Source organism: Myiozetetes cayanensis, unplaced genomic scaffold (genome assembly GCF_022539395.1).
Source record: "Myiozetetes cayanensis isolate MyiCay16 unplaced genomic scaffold, myiCay2020 scf3, whole genome shotgun sequence".
NCBI classification, from domain to species: Eukaryota; Metazoa; Chordata; class Aves; order Passeriformes; family Tyrannidae; genus Myiozetetes; species Myiozetetes cayanensis.
The window spans coordinates 24,548,266-24,569,275 of NW_026087521.1; the positions used below are offsets into that span (position 1 = coordinate 24,548,266).

General features: G+C 36.1%; 1 protein-coding gene across 1 annotated transcript; it reads right to left on the minus strand.

The window, feature by feature from the left end:
* Positions 1–369: 369 nt before the first annotated feature.
* CAPZA2 (capping actin protein of muscle Z-line subunit alpha 2) lies at positions 370–16,743 on the minus strand. Its single transcript, XM_050323798.1, has 9 exons — positions 16,620–16,743; positions 14,428–14,479; positions 13,693–13,756; positions 12,922–13,128; positions 11,634–11,713; positions 9,048–9,126; positions 5,477–5,548; positions 2,233–2,295; positions 370–1,349 (listed from the first exon to the last, which is right to left on the minus strand). Exons 1-9 carry the CDS (start codon positions 16,726–16,728, stop codon positions 1,209–1,211), a joined length of 867 nt encoding a protein of 288 aa, XP_050179755.1. The 5' UTR covers positions 16,729–16,743; the 3' UTR covers positions 370–1,208.
* Between the last annotated feature and the right edge of the window lie 4,267 nt (positions 16,744–21,010).

Consider the following 21,010-nt stretch of genomic DNA (forward strand, 5'->3'; position numbering starts at 1 on the left):
TTTATCCAATTAAAAATGAAAGTTATGCATTTCATAGAAGTGCTATACAGCATTTGTAATGGACTCTGTGTTTTTAGATACCTGACATCCATTTTCAATATGAGATGCATCAGGGAAGGTATTCTCCAGATACATGTATCAATTTTTGGTCTTGTAATTTATTCCACACTCTGTAGCCAACATGAAGCTAAAAGATACCTGTTTTAAGTAGACTTCCATATGTAGATGTTTCTTAAATAAAGATGGAAACAACTGATAATGATATTACAACCTCCAAATACACAAGTTTGTGGCTGTTTTAAGCAGAATTTTAAAAATATTTAGAAACACCAAAACCAGGCTACATCAGGAAGGAATCTGATACTCAAATAAATAGAAAATTTGCGTTTTAATGTCACATTGAATTTTAGTACATTTCAATCCAAGAAAAAATAAACAGACATAGTAATGAGTACAGGATTATATATATTACAATATGCCTTGTTATAATACATTTTTAGCTTTATGATAAAAAAGCTCGAGGGCAGATGGAGTTTGAGCTCATTTAAGTAATTGTCAGAACAAAGCATTAAATGCATTTCTGGAGTAAGTACTTTTTATTTGATTTCAAAATCTTAAAACAGCATTAGACCTTGGCCTTTTCTTTAAAAAAAAATTTAGATACCATGGAGCTATAGCTAGGTAAGTCTTCTGACAGGTTTAAATGATACAGAAAATGCTTTTCCCAATTTTACATAAAATGAAAGGATAGATGATTTCTAAAACAGCACCTACGGGGAACTCCATGTTGACCTTGACCTAGAAATGCACGTTACTGATCTCCACAAGGAACCCAGCAAATTTTGGAAGTTGTCCATTTCACATGAAAGCAAGAGAAAGGGTTATCATATGCAAAAATATTTTTCCAAACTGTTCTTAACATGTAATTGAAAACTAAAGGCATGGTCTCTTCATTATAAAAAAATAAAGGTACAACAGAGACTCTACAGGAAGATACTCAGCTATACTGAAGTTGCAACCCTCTGAAAGGAAGGAAAAAGGAAAAAAGTCAATTAGCTAAGCTTTGTGCTCTAACCAAACTACTTACAGTGATTTTCAATGGCAAAAGCCCATGCTGACTGGGTGATCTGACAGTTCCAAATACTTTTTGTAATAATTTTTATTTGTATACAAGGACACTAAAACGATCCAGTCATGCAATGTTCACTTTAAGCATTCTGCATTTCTTTTCCAATCTTATAGCTAAGGATCTTGTTCCAGTCAATCTTGGTGCGGGTAACTGGCAACTGTCGACGTAAGGCCTTGAAAGTAGTGTCGGACATAGTCTGATAATTCTCACTGATAGCAGTCTGTGAAACACAAAGTCATAGAAAACAAAGACACATGAAGAACAGGACTGGGATGCTCTATAAACGTTAAATGATTGAGAAGCCTGCTACCTCTTAAACAGGTTTGATAAAAACATTTTAAATTAAAATAATATTTTATGAAGGAAAGCTGTTAGATATAGATTCAAACTATGTGAAGAAAATTAGTGAGACATAATAAACCTGGCCATAGCCAAAGTGTTTCAGCAAACCACTGTGGTTAATCAGCAGCATGTATGAAGTGCTGATCAGAGTTAGCTCATACATCAGTAATTACAGACACCAAAGTCTTCCACTGTTTTTCCTATGAGTCAGTCCACAACATTGTATCAACTTGAATATAATGCATACTATAAATATTTAAAAATTTTTTATTAAATAGCATTTTTTTTCAAACTGACAGAACATGGTGTCTGAAATTTACCTTATGTTCAAGACCTGAATGAATATGTATCCACTTCTGCTGAGGGTATCCAGAACAGTTACACTTTTTTAACTCTGAAATGACTAACTGAAATAGGTAATGCCTATAGTCATATTTAGCAAAATTGTCCAACAGAGTAGGCTATTAACAGAATCTGTACAAAAATTCCACTTAGGGAATGCACTAATGCTTAAAGAGATCAGAGTTGCTGATATTTGATCCTGCTAATAGCTTTTCTGCTGTCAAAAAATTCCTTCTACTGTAATGTGAAGTAGGTGAGCACAATCACTATAAGGTATGGAAAGACAAGAGAGAGTTAACAGCAGCATGTAATCTATTTATATTGAACTGCATTATCTTAATATCATAAGCTTGCTAGTTATAGAATACTAGCTTTGGTTAAGTATATGAGTAAGGATACAGCATTTGTTTCCAACATACCTGATATTCATTTTCTGCAGCCTCTACAATTTTTATAAATTCCTTCGCTGTCTGGGCTTCATTCTAGGAAAAAAGCATTTGAATTAGTCTGATATACAGCATAATCCTAGGACCAGTTAGATTATGTTTTTCCTATAGTTATCAGCTAGGCTCAATGAGAACACCTGACCACATTCAGTGGCTAAACCAAAATTGAACAAAACATTAATCCAAAAGGCATATTCAGCCAAACTGCAACAAGCATAAAGGTTACCATGGAGCTTATTAAAATATTCTATGATATGATAAAAACACACACAGAACAGAACAGCATTTGGAAATATGACAATGCACACACAAGTCTCTAAAAGCATGCCAAGTACTGATAACAACATTATCAATGCTACATTTCCAGTACACATCCAAGAAGCACCAGCTAACCCAAAAGTTATAGCAGAAGGCAACCACAAAACCAAAACAGATATGTTCACCTCTAAACATTCATTGCAGTCTACAACTTCCTCACAAGGGGAAGAGGAGGGACAGGCACTGATCTCTTCTCTGTGGTGACCAGCAACAGGACCCAATGGAATGGCCTGAAGCTGTGTCAGGGGAGGTTTCGGTTGGATATTAGAAAGAGGTTCTTCACCCTGAGGGTGGTTGGGCACTGAAACAGGCTCCCCACACAGCACCAAGCCTGACAGAGTTCAAGAGGTGTTTGGATAACACTCTCAGGCACACAGTGTGACTCTTGGGGATGGTCCTGTGCAGGGCTAAGGTTGAACTTGATGAGCCTTGTGGGTCCCTTCCAACTCAACAGATTCTGTGATTCCGAATCTGGAGACTAAGCTGAGGAAAACACTAGACTTCATATATCTGGTCTTCTAGAAACATCCCCAAATATATCTTTTAAAAATGAGGGTGCAAACACTAGGCCCAAATTTCATGAAGACTGAAAAGGATGAGATTGGAAGCCAAGAAACTGTTTAAGGATGCAAGTGTATGTTTGTTTTAAAAATAAAACATTTTCCATCAGTCAATCTGGAGGCAAATTAGCTGAAGTGCTTGAAAGAAGTCTCAAGAAAGAAGAGATGGTTCACAAATTTCCAAAATTCCAACTTAGCATTGAAGACATTCCTAAAGGTGCTTTTGCAGAAGCTGTTAAAAGTAGGAGTGTTCTTGTCCCATGTGATCCCTCATTCCCACAAAGGCAAAGACCGGGAGGAAATGAACAGTTTCAACTATAACTGGTTCAAAGTTTCAGTGAGACTGCATCTAACAGCTGTGAAAGTGCTCCTGGACATTGAAAGAGAGATGAAGGAGGCAGCAGAGACCAAGAAGAACAAAGGAAAGGGTTTTGACTTTTCAGTGAACTGGGGCAATGCCTTCAAAGGCTCTGCTAATGAAAGGAAAAATTCAGAGATACGAGGTCTTATTTGTCTCAGAGAAAAATAAGGGATAAGAAAATAACCTTCAGCAAAATTATTCACACCTCTAGCAACAAGAGAACTCTTCAGTCATTTATTTCAGTTGTGCCTGTTGATGGTATAAAATGGCTTCTCTGCCAAACAACAAAAAAGAGGAGACACTGAGGCTCCTATGTACTTGGTAGGTCAATCTACCTACCATTTCTTCTGTGTAAAATAAGAACCTGTACAGCCTCTGTCCTCTGTGAAGCTCAAAGTCAAGGTTAAAAATTCGTAACCAGCAGCATACTTGCTTTTGTTCTAGTAAAAGTTAAGTAAAAGACATTTTTCTGCTCAGTCTTCTGCTGTTTTACTGAATTGTGAAACAGAATTAAGTTTTCGGTCTCTTCTCCCAGGTGATCAGCAGTAGGACAAGAGGGCACAGGCTTAAGCTCTGTCAGGGGAGGTTTAGGTTGGATATTAGAAAGAAGTTCTTTACAGAGAGAGTGATCAGGCATTGGAATGGCCTGCCCAGAGAGGTGGTGGATTCACTGTCCCTGGGATTTTTAAGACGAGGCTGGATGTGGCACTGAGTGCCATGATCTAGTAATCACAGTGGGGTTGGATCAAGGGTTGGACTTGATGATCTCGGAGGTCTCTTCCAACCCAGTTAATTCTATGATTCTATGATTCTTCCCAATAGAAAGCGAAGCAAAAGCTGTTGAAAGGAGAACTGCATCCACATAATCTTCCCTGAAATAATTCTTATTTGAATGGAACCCTAAGTAGATCCCTTTGCTCAGGGGGTCAAAAGTAATTTTATATCTACAGCTCCAGAAGTGCTATCAGTTGGCACCACACTCCCCCATTCTTTATGGTGCTATTGCAACTGAAAAGCCAACAAGCCTCACTTTGTATTAATAAACAATGTTCTTTATTGATGAATCGAGCTCTTGAGCCAAATCAGTTACTGCTAGTCGTTATCATTTAAATACTTCTACTGTTCACTTTTACAGTTTCTCTTTGCCAGTTTAACCTCACTGGCTTAAGTTTTATTAAAAAACACTCCAACAGAAAATCTTACTGTTTATAAACACAATTATAAACACATTATTTCAGAAGCAGTAGTTGTTCTTGCTGCAACATTTTCAGCCCTTAGAAGATACATCTGGTATTATTTCCAAACAATTTTAATTTCTAGTGTTTGCTCCTCATTACTATAATGATCCATTTGGAAAGAAGTTGAAAAAGATGATGCTTTAAATATAAAGTTTGTTATACTTCTCAAGTTGAAGCATCTGTGAAAGGGCTTTTTGTACAGAAAAGCAGGAGGCTGACAGCACCAGCTACAGACAGGGAGAAAATGAAGAGAATACCTACTACTACTTGTGATAGCATTCTGGTAGCATTTGTTTACACTATTTTTAGCATACAGGTCTTCTCCTAGCAAGCAACGGAGGCAATCTCCTACTAAAGTCAGTTATTATAACTCAAACCTCCCTCATATTCCAAAATTAATTCTATAGGTCACTCAGCAGACAAAAGTTTAAATACAACAAAAGTGTAGAAAGACTGACAGCAAGCTAGTTAAAGCTTTAATATCACATTTATTTTAACTTACATAAGCCACCTGTAAGCATACATTATTTTATCTTTTTATTTTTTTTAAACACTAACTACATATTAGGTGAAAGTAGTAAATATCACATGCAAAATATTTATAAATTAAAACATTAATTCCCATGCATGCAGAAGAAAAAACTTGCCTCCAAACTTCTGAGCTTTTTTTAAGCTTGCTTTAATTTTTAAATTAAGAAGTCACTTCAATATACCCTTTAAGGTCCTTAAAGTTCACTTACAGACACTGTTAGAGAATCTTGTATGTCTTTATGGCTCACCAGCTGAACATTACCATCTTCATAATAGTGAACCTACAGACAATTAAACAAAAAAACTCATATTAAATGTTACAGATCAACAACATACAGTAAAATCAAAGTATTGTGTTATTTATCATAGTAACAAACGTACACAAATCAACCAAAACGGCATATAAAATGTTACAGAACAAAAGCAAATAGGAAAATCAAAATATTGTAGAATTTACTATTTTTGAGGGGGAATACTACAGAGGATACTCTGGAAACATTTTTGTGTTGATGTGCCTTATGCAGTATTTCATACAAAGAAGTTTAGGTTTTGATTAACGTCATGAAGATGACAACATACAATTTATGTGACCTTACTAGAAACACCTGAAATGAATAGACTAGACTACTGTAAATGGTGAAGATATATTTCAAATTAGAATAGTTTTGGCAAGGTTTCAGGACACTGTGAAGTTGTTCTGGTTTCCCCAAACTGTTTCCTAGGGACAGTGCAACATTAGGCTTCCCTTTCTAGATCTGCCTGGGTTTGATATTTTCCTCTGTTAGATATGGCTCATAACAAAAGCTGGTATTTATCTAGACAAAGGAGTTCTTTGGAACAAAGTTTGCCAAGGTTAGATTGCAAAGCAGGATAAAAGCTATTTACTCTTGAAATGTTCTACCTACAGAACAGCTTCCTTGATTATTTTGCAGGAGAAAACTAGTAAAACTCTACCCCAAGCTAACTTTAGTACTTTTAAATTCAGCTGGGAAGGATTTGAACACATTTAGTTCCTAATACAACTGCTGGAAAACTTACAAACTAGGAAACATATATAAAATGACATGTAATCATTCACAATAATTAATATAGAAGAGTTATGCAGGTCACTGACATTTAAACAAGTATCTTTAAATATTGTTTTTACAGTTTTGATAGTCAAGATAGTTAATATAGTTGACATTATGAGAAAATGAAAATTTGTGTCTCACCCTATTAGACAAGAAAAGATTTTAATTTTGAGATTAATGCACAATAGTGTAATTTCATATGCATTGTGATCATGCGTGCACAAGACTCTCAGTTTTATAAATAACAATAGAAAAAACATGACACACAGTAAGAGAGCTATAATACCATTGCAAAAGAAAGGTTTCCTATATGGGAAAAAATTATTTCCTACGATTCATCTTACATGATTATTTTGCTTATCCTCAAATACTTGTTTTGCAACAAAAGGTATCAACCTAACCACAAAATAAGTTTCTTTTCAAATCAAACATTGCTGGGTGAAACTTCTGCCAATCTTTTTCAATTCAATTCCTAAAGATGAGAAGTGCTTAATCAGTGCAAAATGCTAAGAAATCCCAGTGAAATGGCAGAACCCAAAGAAATATAAATCTCCCCTCTTGTCCATGACAATCCACTGCAGAGGCCCAAACCTCCTCTGTGCTCTCAGGTCAACACCAGCACAAACATCCTATCTGTCACTGAAATACATTCTTGGCAAACAGTCCTAAAATCTTAACAGGGGTGAAGAGGCAAATCTAATTCTGGGATGTGTTATATCTTAAACTAAATATGAGATATAAGTGTTCTGTATTACTGACATCCTTCTAGAATGCCAGGTCTGGGTTCAGAAGACTAAAGAAGGAGGATGTTTATGAACAGAACCTCTTAGAAAGGTTAAGTTAGGAGGGATCTGAATAACAAATTATCTAAGAGATAAAGTTAGTAACCAGCACACTTAGTTTTCCATGCACAGTTGGAACATGTTAAGCACTGAGGGACTTAGTTTTAGTAAAGAATTCTGCTGTTACCTTTCCTCTTACATACAGAACAAAAAGAAAATTAAGCAATGGAAGAGACTGACAGTTGACAATCTCCTGTATTAGATTTTATTAAGAGAACTAAAAAAAAAAAAAAAGAAGAAATTGTGCAAGTGATCTTAAAAATGCTGAAGACACCTGTGATGCTGCAATTTCCCCCAACTTATTCATAAAAGGCCTTATCAGAAACAGGGCAATGGCATATTGATGTCAAAGATTTTGCAAACAACACTGAAACTACTTAAATTTCACTCATATTTTAAGGAGTTGATATTTCAGATGATTGTTTTGTTCCTTAAAAAAAAAATTAAAACACCTTTTATTTTTTGGTTTAAGAAATGAAAGGGGAGCACTCCCACATACCCTGAAGAAATTGTACACAATTTGCAAAAAATTGAAAGTGAGTTCAAAATTTCTTGGTGAAACAACTGTACAAGCAAAAAAAGTAGAACTTCTCTTCACTCTCTGGAACACAGACTTTAAATGAATGTAAATAATTACTTGATTTATTATGTGAAATAACAAGAAAAGACAAAATCAGCTGGTGCCCAAATTTAAAAGCTGATTAAAATTTGAGTAAGTTCCTTGGTTGAACTATTTTCTAGGCTACTGGGCTAATCTTTTATAGAATTAGGTAGACACCTGCTTCCTTGTTCTGGAAAACCTCTGAAGACAATTAATCAAAAGTGTGTGCTGTGCAGAAAATGCCTGTTTTGCTGCAAGCTGAATTGAAGTGACAAAGTCTTGAAAAGCCTAGAAGTTACTTAAGGTGTTTCTTACTATGAGTGTTGTGATCTGACAACATAATAATGGGTGTCCACATTTTGACTGTCATTACAAATATTATGGAATTTGCCCCAGAATGGGAAATCAGATGCAGGTTCCCTTCCTTGGGTGGATCTGAACACAGCTACCATATCCTAAAATAACATCCTAGCCTCAGGGCTATGGCTAGAAAAACATCCCTTTGAATCTTCTTTTGAATTCATCACTGAGCAGTAAGGATGAGCAAAACTCACGGGGGCACAAAAAAGCAGGAGAAGGGAACTTGATCTATATCTTGTAAGAAACATAATAAAGTACTATGCTGATAGTCAAACTGCACTAAGATTCTAGTCCTTGATCCCAGAACTGTTTTAATAAACTCTTGCAAAGTATGTGTACACATTCCAGAGAACCAATCCAGGAAGTCAAGTCTCCCTGCCTACCACATGACAGTCAGACTTCCTTTGGTGTCAAGACTTCTGCCTGCTTTGAATTCCTCCTTTCTGAATGCCCTAAAGACAACAGGAAGGGCAAATTCTGAATGAAGAAGATGCAAATTAAAAAAATTCTGATGGTGCAACTGCTGAAACCACAGGTTCTGAACAATAGGGTAACGCGAAAAAAACCCTATTATTAGTTAAAATGAAAAAAGGTTCTACTTCAGAAAGGGCCTACCCTCAGGAAAGACTTGTCCCACTGTGAATTCAAGACACAGGAAACCAAAGAGGTATATGCCTAACTGAGGTGAATAAACCTTCTGAAGTCTCCTGAATCATTATCTTAAACACATATTTTGTGTTTGTCAGGATTAGGTAAATATGCAATTAAGTCACTCACACAGAACTGAATTGCTGCTTTGCCTACTGGGAACCTAAATTCTCTTAACATATTTAATACACTGGCCTGAGTCTCCTTCTGTAATAACTGGAGACTTTACTGACCAGGACACAGTTTGAGATAAGCATACCTGAATTTTCAAGATGCCAGCCACTTGAGTGGTTGAAGGGGTGATTGTAAACTTCCATTCTGACCTCCAACGGCCATTCCTTTAAAAAACAATAAAAGAGAAATTGGATGTCACCCCACTGGTTAAGAAAAAAAAAAATCCCAACATAAAACTAAGAGTCAGAGGAAACCAGAGAATGAAATCTGCAATGCAACTACACATGCACAAAATCTTACCCTGAAGACTTAGCCTCTATCAGTAAAGAACAGAATAGTTTTTCAAAATATTTAACCTCAGTTTTCAATGTGGACCAAAGAGACTTATTAGTAAGGATATTTTAAGAATAGGACTTCTGAAAATACCTAAAGCCTACAGTGTTCTTTCTGTCTTTCAGCATTAATTAGGCATCTACAGTCAATATTTTGTTTCCTGGACCTGGATGACTTGCTGGATCAGTCAAAGTCATGTTTCACCTCAGGCTATCAAAAACTTGAATGGAAGGAACATTAAAGTAGCAAGACTTTCTGCTATCTGAGCTGTAACTAAGCCTTTCAGCTCTTCTAGCATTTCCCTTCCAGGACAACTATTTCCTTCCAGTTCTCTTCCACAAATTCAATATCCGTGTCAAAATGCTTACAGGGAGTTTCAAACATCTGGAAAACAGTAGGAGGAGAGTGCAGTTTCACCTGATTTCTTTCCTGTAGACTAGACATTTTCTTATTCAGTTATGAGGTTAGTGGATTAGAAGGTTAGTACATTGAAGCTGTATTAAGAATGCACTGCAGCTGTCCTTGATTCCTCCTGTGTTTGCACTTAAAGAAGGAAAGAAAGTTGATACTAGGAGTTCCAGTCCTGCTAATGTTAGGTGTAAGTTCCAGTGCGTTCAACAAGGGGAGAGAAAGAGATAAAATACTAACATTAACAGCTGCTAATTAATCTATATAATGACACATCTTAGATACAAACAACAATAACTTAACTATAAAGCATTTGGTTATCCTTCAGTAGCTAGCTAACAAATTTGTTTGCTTCTTAGCCACTTTATGGTCCCTTGAAGTTAAGATGACCACAGTGTTTCCAGTCTGGGATACTTGCCCTTAAGATGCTTTCCAAAAAAAAAAAAAAAAAACCACCAAAAAAACCCAATGTTATTACTTTATTTAGCTCTACTGACTTCAGATGTTTTGCAAGAGATTAACTATCCTCCTTTTCTTTCACATTCTTTAATAAGCCATCTATCCTACTACACTGATAGTATTTCAGATAATCATAGAGTATTTTTCTTTGGTATGTATTGGCTTTCTATCATCCAACAAACTTGCTCTCATGGTAGGTTGACAGCCTTCCAAATGCCTAAGAAGTTGGGACACCTTGAGGATAAGTACTGCCTGTATCTTGGGCTGGATATCCAGACATACAGCTGGATCACTGAGGAGCCTGGTTAACTTTGAATCCATTTCTCCATCCCCATATCCCCCCAAACCAATATGCATTATTACAACTTGCTAAGAATGAGAATTAGACTCTATCCCCCTGAAAAACTCTTAGAAACATAGTAAATATTTACCCATATCTTTAATAAAGAAAACTTCCAAGAAACATCTTCTCCATTTATAAAAGGTTGCTACATATCTATCTCTTGTATTTAAAGACTATAATATTAAAGTAACTGTTTGGAATATCAAAATTCATTCACACTTCCAAACTAAAAAGAAAATCATTATTATTATTTCAAGTTACTTATAGTATTGATGTAAAACATGCAGACTTAACTAGTCAAGTTTAAGTCAATAGGAAAAATAACTTACTAGCTGTACCAATTCAGTAAAAATTGCCATACTGGGCAAATAATTTAACCGATACATACACATGGTGAAATTATTATGCATATGTAATATCAACCTTCAGCATTAGAAAACAAAGATTCCTGCACTTCCAGTCATTACCCTTGGGATTAGTAAATATAAATTTCAAGTACATGCAAAATAGCAAATAAAATAATCAATATATTTCTTCAGACAGCTGCATATATTAGTTATCTTTAGGGTATAACCTCCTTAACCCATTCCTGATACTGTGATACTTATCTAAACTCTGGCCAGTTTCCTGCAAGGTGCTATCCAAAGTTCACTCCAGACTGTGGAAAACATCAGTCAAGTCCAGAAAAAATAAAAACGTGCATTTTGTAAGAGTTCAGTTCATCCAAAATTATCTTTATCTACCTCTCACAAAAATTAATCATGCAAGTCCTAATGTAAATAATTCCTGGTCACTTCTCTAAGACATTCAAAACAGGAAGAGCTGGTTTTATTCTGTCAATCACAAAGGAAACAACACATGCAAAAGCAAATGCATTATTGGTGCCAGTGTGATCAACTGTGTCATATGGAATTTTACAAAGTTCTGCAAAGCAGATGCAGGCACCTAGTCTGACATTTTACTTACCACAGAGGAAGAGATTTCTACAGTTTTGTTGAGTGGGATGGAGGGAGAAAAAAGTCACACACAAGATGCGTACTTGTTCTCTGAACTAAGGATTATCAGTGTAATGGCATTTACTCAGTTTGTTGTATTTTACTCTGTGTGTGTATCCATACAGAAACTTACCAAAAATTTTTTGCTTGGAACTGATGGCTCTCTATGCATGCAATAATGGTTTGCTGTCCATCAATTGTTTTACCATACACCTGCATTAAGAAAAAAAAAGAGAAGAGTAAAAAAAAAGAAGAGAGTCCAGGTTTCACTATATCTTGCTCAAACTGCTTAGAGATATCTGGTTTTACTACAGTTAGGTAAACTGTAAAATTTCATTTTATGACCATTATGGTTTTTACATATTTCATACATTAAACATAAAGTGTTTATTACAAAGCAGAAAAATCTAAGATTAGAAAACCTGAAGGTCAATCATCTTAACTGAATTTTATATACTGTGAACTCATTTGTCTGCAACTATAAGAATTTTAAGCCTATAGCACTGACTACTGAGACTATATATATATTACCAGCTGGGTTTCAAACACCAGTTATTCTACACCGAAATGATGACTTAAGCCTGTACAGAATAGCAAAATGGTGACTAAATGGGCGGGTTTGATCCTCTGTTCTGTTTTATCCCCTAAAAATCAAATACTACCAAATATTACCTCAATGAACATCCAATCTAGTTTCCTTTAGGGGAGCTGGAACTCATCTGACTGCCTGGGAATCAAATCCAACTTGTTAATTCATCAACTGATTTATTTTTTTCCCCTTGTAAATTTTTCTGTCACATCAACATAAAGCACAGGACAACTATGGATAGATCAGTTTGCTGAGGTTTAAATAGTCAGAGGGCTTGTAACAGCAAATGAACACTATTTTAATCCAGACTGAGAGGTTTTACTTTAAGAAGTCATAAGAACCTCCAATTCTGGTGGTTAGAATACTGCACTTTGACATATAGGAGATATGATGGAGAGAAAACAATTTGCTCTTCTAAGACAGTTTTCAGTAAACCAAGCTAAGGCAGACATTCGTTTCATGGATTTCCTCTCCCTTTCCCCAACCCCTTCCTCCCCCGCCTTCCCACCCAAGCAACCAGCCAGCTAGCCAGAATTAGTGGGATCATCCTGCAGTAGTCCACAGAAGATCTTAATGCTTTACGAAATTTAAATAAAAATGTTTCAAAACTGAGAGGTAAGTCTTCACTATGACCTGCAGTAACCACCCACTAATAATCCAGTAGCTGACATATTAAACTTCTGAAGCCTTCCCTTATTTCCCTGTATGAATTCCTGACAGGACTAAGTTCTTTACAGTCAAAACTGCCTATCTTCCTGGTTTACAAATGGCTACTTTTTTAAAATTTATTTCTATCTATTGTGGTACAGTGGTTATGTAATTTAGCACTTACTGTGCAAACACCATTTGGATAGTGTTCCTTCACATATGCTTTCATTGCTGTTTCAACTGAATTTCTCCAGGACTCTATGGCATTTTCAACTTCGTGCGGTCTAGGATCAGTAGCCTCCTTTCTTAAGTGATCAAATTTAAAAGAAATCTTGTTCTTGGGATCCAAAAATTTTCCATTTCCCAAATCACCATGTTCTGTTATCAAAACCTGTGTTATTAAAATTTTAGTTAAAATTTTACATTTACATATATCCATATCTATATTACATAACATTTATTAAATTATAAAATTAGTTATTAACATTTGCAATTTAATAAAGAGGAAAAAAATGCCACACCAAATCTGATTATATCCGACATTTAATGGAAGCCTATTCACATCCGACTCACACTTTAGATGCATATAAAATATGCAGAGAGAAGGCTAATATGATACATTGCCTCAGAAAACAAATTTGAATCTTACCATTTTACTGCAACAAACAATGCAAGATATAAATTCATGTCTTCTAGTACTGAAGACAGAGCAAATTGTTTTTACAGGTCCAAAACACATCTGACTGAATTGAGCCAACATTGCAGACTGAAATGTCAACCTTTTTAGTTGCCCCTGTGTGATTAACTTATGGAACTGGTACTACTGGAGGGGCACAACCTCTATGCTTTGGTGGGGAAGATGCATTTCTTCTAATTTTCTTGCCAAGAAATGTTCCAATACCAGAACATCTTTAACAGTTTAAGGAAGATTGCAAGTATTTAGTTGTATTCATACCTGTTCATCATAACCGTCAATTTTTACTGGAGTAAACTGGTCCAAGTTGTACTGTGCAAATGCACTACAAGAGAAGAAAGCAACAACAAAAGCCTGCATCAAACACAGTCTTTTTCTTTAGTAGCTGTAAGAGATTTAAGTAATAGCTAATAATCTGAGCAATGATGCATAAAAAAATAGGAATTCTTTATTATCTAGCAGCCCCAGATTCTTGGAATCATCTTGGTTCACTCAGTGCTCATATTACAGATTCTAAACACCATTACACAAAGATTAACATTCAAAACTAACCTGACAAGACAAACACATAAGCTTTACAGTATCCCATAGAAACTGAAGGATGAGATAAAGTATAAATTCAACAGGGATCCAACTTACTAAACCAAACATCACTGTTCTTACAGATGAAACTAATTTTGGCATAAAATACAGTAGGCATAATGTTTTGACATAAAAGTAGGGTCTAAGATATTTAGTAACATCTACTAAGAAAACAAAATCCGAAAAGGTGGAGACTAATTCCAAAATCCAGGTCATCCCTTTCCAAAACAGCTGCTCTAATCATTAGGATACAATACAGATCTCTCCTCTGCCAAGAACTTAATCTTGATCAAAGATGCTCAACACATACAATAGAGTTTTACTTGCCAAGCACACATCTAAACAAACCACTTACTGATTATGAAAGTCTAACTGACAAAATATCTTGCTGAGGATGTGGCATCTGGTACTTACTGGGCTGCTCCTTCCCTGAGAAGATTATCATTATTAAGCAGCAACCGAACATCTGAAAGGAGATATTTACAACATAAAAGTACAGTTATGTTGTATAGAAACTTGTTTCAGTCACACAGCAAATGTCAACAGACTGTACAAAGCAAAAAACCCAAACCACCCCATACCCACTGAGTATTTTGCTTCGTATTTTGTAATTTTGACTGAACAAAATGAAAAGAATGGTATAGAAATGGATCTCTTCCAACACAATCTGGTAAGCAGATATAAGCCATATTCAACAGGCTGTGTGACAGCTCTAGGAATCTGTCAAACTAGTTTTTAGAGAAGTTCTGAATGAGAACAGCACAGAATTCTAACAAGTTCACTTTAAAGACGTATAATACCAAATCCCTCACACTATATTGTTGTTACTGTATTCTGATGACACTGATACGGTATGTGTTGCACTTACTGTTTTTTAAGCCTTACAAATTACGATCTTGTTCCATAATGACACTCTACTAGTCAAAGGACAATATATGACAACAGCATTTCTTCTACCATCACACAAGAAACATATAAAGTAAATACTCTCCTCAGAATAACTTCCTATTTACTATGGAACAAATTCATTATTAATGTACTTGACTTACTTCCTTATTATTTACTAGGCACTGTTTTAGTAACATTTTAATGCACTGCTCATAAACTAACCAATCATTAGTCTTGCCACACCACATTAAACTCTTCTAAAGATTCCCAATATATCAGTCAAGTGAAAAAAAACCACCTTGGACTGTATTTGAAGTATTTTTTCTTTAAAAACAAAGAAACAAACAAACAAACAAACAAAAACCCCTCCTCAAATGAACCAAAAAAAAAATCCCCCCCACCTAAACCAAAATGCTCCACAGTCACCCCTCACCCTCGCAAACCAAACACAAGCACAAATTATAGAATTGGAACTGAAAGTTTTCTTTCTCTTTTTAAGAATGCAGTCTGAATCTCACTGAACACTGGTTGCACATTTATGATCAAATGTTTTCTATGTATTTTCAAACATATTATTTTTGAGCAGGTAGTTGCAACTATTTGAAAGTAATAATAATAATAATAATAATAATAATGGCCAGTCTTGGCGAGCGAAGATCCGGGGAAGGTCTTTACACCTTCCAGCCTGCGCATTGGATTTTTTAGGTGAGACACAGTGTGCGCGGAACTGAGCCCACCCTTTAATCCTAAGGTTCATCTGCCGGGGCCAAGCGAGCTTGGACGGTGGCAGTACTACTGTAAGAAATTTTAATAACCTTCAGGAAGTTGAGTTAGGCTGCTCACCAACTGCTCACCAACTCACTTCACAAATGCAGTACTAGTTAGGTTTAAATAATAATCAGCTGGTCACAGTTCAACTCAAAAACAAGGTACTTGTAAAAGAATTGCATTCTTTAACAAATTTAAGCTCTCTCCTGTCTGACACTGAACTACAGGTTTAGTATACTGAACTTACTTCTTTATTTAAATAGCTTCAGAGACATTTGTAAACCACAGCTATAAAAGATATGGCTTTTTATACATTATGTATGCCCACGTATTTTGATGCCACACAAACACAACAATTTTTAAAGAAAACTAACATCTTAGGTAAAGTTCAGGCAACAAGAATTGAGACAAGGTAATTTTAAGTCCTCTTTCAGTTTACCAATACACTCAGTAAAATGAAGCGTGCCCAGAATTTAAGGGTCAGAAATGTTTGGAGAATATTAATATTCTTTCCACAAGTGGCATTAGGCAGTAGTCCTCTGTATATTCAAGGTTAAGTATTTGTAATGATATTCCTTCTTAAAACAGAAAAAAAGACCATTTTAATTTCAGCTAGTTTAATTGTTGAACAATACAGTTGTTTATCAAAGACTGAAAAGAGTACAGGTGGTTTCTAAATGAAAACTCCAGCATCTGTTAATTCATGACTGATTAAAAATGGAAAGAAAGCTCATTCTTACATCACAAAGAAAAGTAGCACTTCCCTCCTTTTGCATTTAAACTTCAAGGTGTCTTGTGACTGAACAGCTTATTATGGCAAGCTACAAAACCAGCTCTTACAGCGCGGGAGCTGCTACTATATAAACTATGTGAAATTTAAGAGAGTGACCAGCAATACAATTTTGGATATAGATGCCTTAAGTGAAAGGACAGAGCAGATAGATACTCACCATTGAACACCTCATTGAATTCCCCAGGAGGAGCATGAATTATGAATTTTGCCGCTATACGCACCTTAAATACAAAAACAATCATACAGTTGTATATACTTGTATTCATTACTATTCAAACCAGTCATGCATCAAGTAATTTTAATAGCCAGACATGAAATTGTACAACTCCCACTGTTTCACGTATTTGTTCAGATTATTTTATCATCCTGTCTTCGTTAAAAACACAGAATTTAAAGTTCCACCTCTTCAGACAGAATAAAAGAGATTGTATGTGATGGAAGTAGATGGAGAAATTGAATCATTCATATTTTGTAGTTATTGGCAAAAAGAAAAAGATAAATATGATACACAAGATCAATAATAGATTCACAATCTATTTTAACTTTCAGTCCATGGATGCCTGGGAATCCATACACAACCCAAGAGAGCCAGAAACCATGATGAAGATACACTTGATCTTCAAAGCCTATCTTCTAATTTTACTACACATCCTATGGTTCTATATTTTCTAAAACATCCACAGTTAAACAATAACTTATAGACTACATCAGTTTAAAACCACTGCACAGACACCAAAACATGTAATTTCACTTGCATCTACCTATGACCTTAGTGCCACAATATCAACAGATAAAGTTCAAAAAAACCACCTTGAGATCTTAATTAATGCAAGTCCTCCAACAACTGCCTTCAGCCACAGCTTCTTGTACAGAAAACACAGCATAAGCCAGTATTTCCACTAAAAGTATGTGCACCTGCCCTGGCTTTCTCCCTCCTCCTTGCACAAGCCCTTTTACAATAGCACAGTGAATAAAACCAGAAAATTTATTGCTCTTTCTTTTCCTCAGACCAGTTCCCTGAACTGGTTCACTGCACAGCTACAGACACATGCTTGCAGAAGGAACACAAAAATACTTTTTTATTGTGAAAGAACCTTAAAACCTCTCAACTATTACCTTACTTGCAGAATGTCACTCAGAAGACTTGTTTTCATTTATTCTGTTATGGGCACCCATTATGGAAACTAATTAAATAAATATGTTGGTTCCCTAATTTCACCTGACAAAAGTTCCTATCTTTCATACTTTACAGTCATCCAAGTTCATCAGACACTCTAAGCTCTCTTGCATCCCTGATACGATGTTGCTATTCAAATACAGGATACCACTTGAACCATAGTTCCCATTCCTAACACCTTCAATTACATTTCTACGGAACAAAGTGCTGGGAGATTAAGTGTCTGCACACTCTGAGAGCACTAAATGAAATTAAGGTGTTCAAGAACCACCATACTCCATTAACAAATATCTAAAAATATCTAAAAACCAAAGAATGCTTTGCATTTACACATTTATATGTATTTGAAACTACAAAAGAACTGTCTGAGCATGCTAGAGCTCTTGAACTGACTCGTAAACAGCTTTTACTAGCAGCAATGTAGCTAGTGCTCAGGCCCCTGGTTCTTGACATGGCCCAAGTTTCAGACAACAGTCTCCAGAAGAGGTGACTCAAACTTAGAGTATCCTGAGAGAGTGCTTAGCTGTGTCATTAGCAGTGTTCAAATCTCAAATGACTAGCCTAGGCAGCTTTCGGCTCACAAACCGCATGCCACCGCTCAGAGTTGGCTAATGGAAATGGAAAAGCTGTCAGCTCCCAACTTTCTAACCTGAATGCTACATTTTGGATTGCAGACAGCCTTTATCTGCTGTCTCAAATATCCACATCAGAACTCTTGTTTTCCATGTAAACATGAATTTGCATTATACTGAGATAAATGTAACAGGCTTTACTCTTCCCAAAAGAGACAGAGACAAGAGCATCTTCTTCTATGGCAACTTATTAAAGCAATTGCCCAGGTAAGAAGAAAGGAGACTTGGATTGTCTCCTTTGAACTAAAGCAACTCATCTGCATGAGCAAGATTATCCCAGCCACCAATCTGCACACTCCATACCTCTCCTGCTGAAGTCAGGGCATTGTACTCAGCAAAATGTTCAATCCAAAGAAAAATAAAGGATGTGAAATACAGCTAACGTACGGTACTATTAAAACACTCAAGAAGAAGAAGGGCAAGACTGGCTCCAAGATTCTACCATTAGGTCATTTTACCAAATGACCAATTGTGGTGGTTTCGGCTGGGGTTTTCTTCTCAGTGGCTCCTATGGGGCTGTGTTTTGGATCTGTGCTGAACACAGGGTTGATAACAGAGATGTTTTTGTTATTGCTGAGTAGGGTTTGCACAGAGCCAAGGCCTTTTCTGCTTTTTGTACTGCCAAGCTGGCAAGGAAGTTGGGGTACATGGGAGGTAGGGAAAAGACAAAGCCAGGACAGGTGACCCAAACTGACCAAAGGGATATTCCATACCATATGACATCATGCTTGGTATATAAAGCGGAAGGAAGAGGAAGAAGGGGGAAATTTTTGGAGTGATGGTGTTTATTTTACTAAAGTCACTGTGACATGTGATGCGGCCCTGCTCTCCTGGACATGGCCTGTCTATGGTATGTGCTGAATTAATTCCTTGGTTTGCCTTGCTTTTGTGCATGGATTTCACTTTCCCTAATAAACTCTCTTTATCTCAACCCATGAGTGTTCTCACTTTCACCCTTCTGATTCTCTCCCTGATCCCACTGATGGGACAGTGTGGGGCTTGGTGGCTGACACCAATAACAGTCAGGGATTGGGCCTCACACTTAAGAGCAAGTATTTTAGTTGTGTCTCTTCAGCATGACTGTCAGCAAAAATAACTTCCTGTGTCAACTGGACTAAAGTGCAGCAGACTCCTGGCTCAAAGTTAGATGAAGGAACACTTGAGGTGAACAGGATTGCTCTCCCCTGCCAAGGCCAGGTTGCCCAGGCAAGCAGAGAAACAGAGGCATTTGGAGCCCTGAAATAACAGCTCCATCAATTCTGGGCTGTCAGAAGCTATATAAGCAAAACTGAGCAAAACTTGGGTGCCCAAACTGCTCTGAATGACTGCATGCTTTAAACTGGTAACATCTCTAAGGTGAGATATTAGGTCTGTACTAAAACTGCAATGCTACCTTATTTTCAGCTGTTCTGGTAACATAAAACTCGTTTTGCTTCTTTTTTTCACTATCAATAAAAACTATTCTTATCAGTCAGACTAGCTATGGTATAAGTAATATTCATTCAAAAACATTCAAGAGTAACTGATGTTTCTTCAGGACTGACCAAACTAAACATTACTTTTAATGAACATGCCTCACTAAGAATTTTTTCAGTATGATAACTCATCATAGAGGACACTTTTCACAGAACAAAAACATGCAAATTTGCAATGAACATCTCATCAAGTATAAAATATATTCATACTTACAGAAGCAAAAAACCTGAGGTGTCTTCAGAAGTTGCATCTGTTAACTAAGACTCTGCATTTTAACCTGCCTTTGTGAAGTCAATTTAAAAATAATGAACTTTGCTTCAGCAGTTAAGCCAAATTAACTTATCTGTGATGACTATCTGAAAAAGCCATATTTCCCCAACTCATACATACAGGGAGCCCATATAAAAGAATTAAATCCAGTACTCTTACTTAGCACATTACAACGGAAAATCACTTACAGCTTTACTGACACTGAATTTTTCCAGAAATAAATGCTCTAAAAGAGGCTTCTGTTTTCCAAAACCAGACTATGCTGAAGGATAAATGAATGCACTTCCATAAGCAGCAACAAGATGAAAATTTCTCCCTTTTGCCAGTAAAATGCCTCTGGCTCAGCTAACACTTGGGGAAGCACAATTAAAACAAAGGGACAGTCCATATAAAATGTGGTATTTATGGGCAACTAAAAAAAGATAAATTAAAAATGCACATATAGCAAGAAGCACATAACTTGTAATACAAAGTGACAGGCAAAAAATCTCAACTGCACTTCAGTGCAGCTCAGACAGGAAGCTTTTCTGCTGAAAACTGTTTTAAGAAAACATGTCAATCAGATGCATTACAGCTGCAACCAATGCTGATTATTCAATACACTGAGACTTTAAAAATTGACTTGAACAGGCCAAAACAGAAACAACCTAATATTTTAAAAGTCTAAATGACAAACCCTTTTTCATCCAAGAGAACTGCACCTTCACACACAGTACAAGAACCTTACACAGCTATCAGCAAGTAACAGAAATTTAGGTTACAGTTGAGTATTTCTTGAGAAAATATCAAAGCAAAGACAGAAAATACCTGAAGTTTCTCCATTTATTATTCTAGTTACTCCCGAAACACCACCTGAAGTTGAAGACTGTGTTCTATTGATGCAACTTTCCAAGGTTTGATTTATGGACACTGTTTTCAGTTTAAAGTCTTCAGAGTGGCAAAAACCTATGAACTTCAGAGTTCACTAATCAAGAACATCCAATCATCAGTGGT

Bases quoted from the DNA above. Each gene is read 5' to 3' on its own strand.
- CAPZA2 (XM_050323798.1), bottom strand. From the start codon at position 16,728: ATGAATACAAGTATATACAACTGTATGATTGTTTTTGTATTTAAGGTG. The intron at 13,757-14,427 runs GTAAGTACCAGA...CTTCTCTTGTAG, and splicing joins CTCAGGGAAGGAGCAGCCCA to TGCATTTGCACAGTACAACT. The intron at 11,714-12,921 runs GTAAGTGCTAAA...TTCTTAATGCAG, and splicing joins ATCCAAATGGTGTTTGCACA to GTGTATGGTAAAACAATTGA.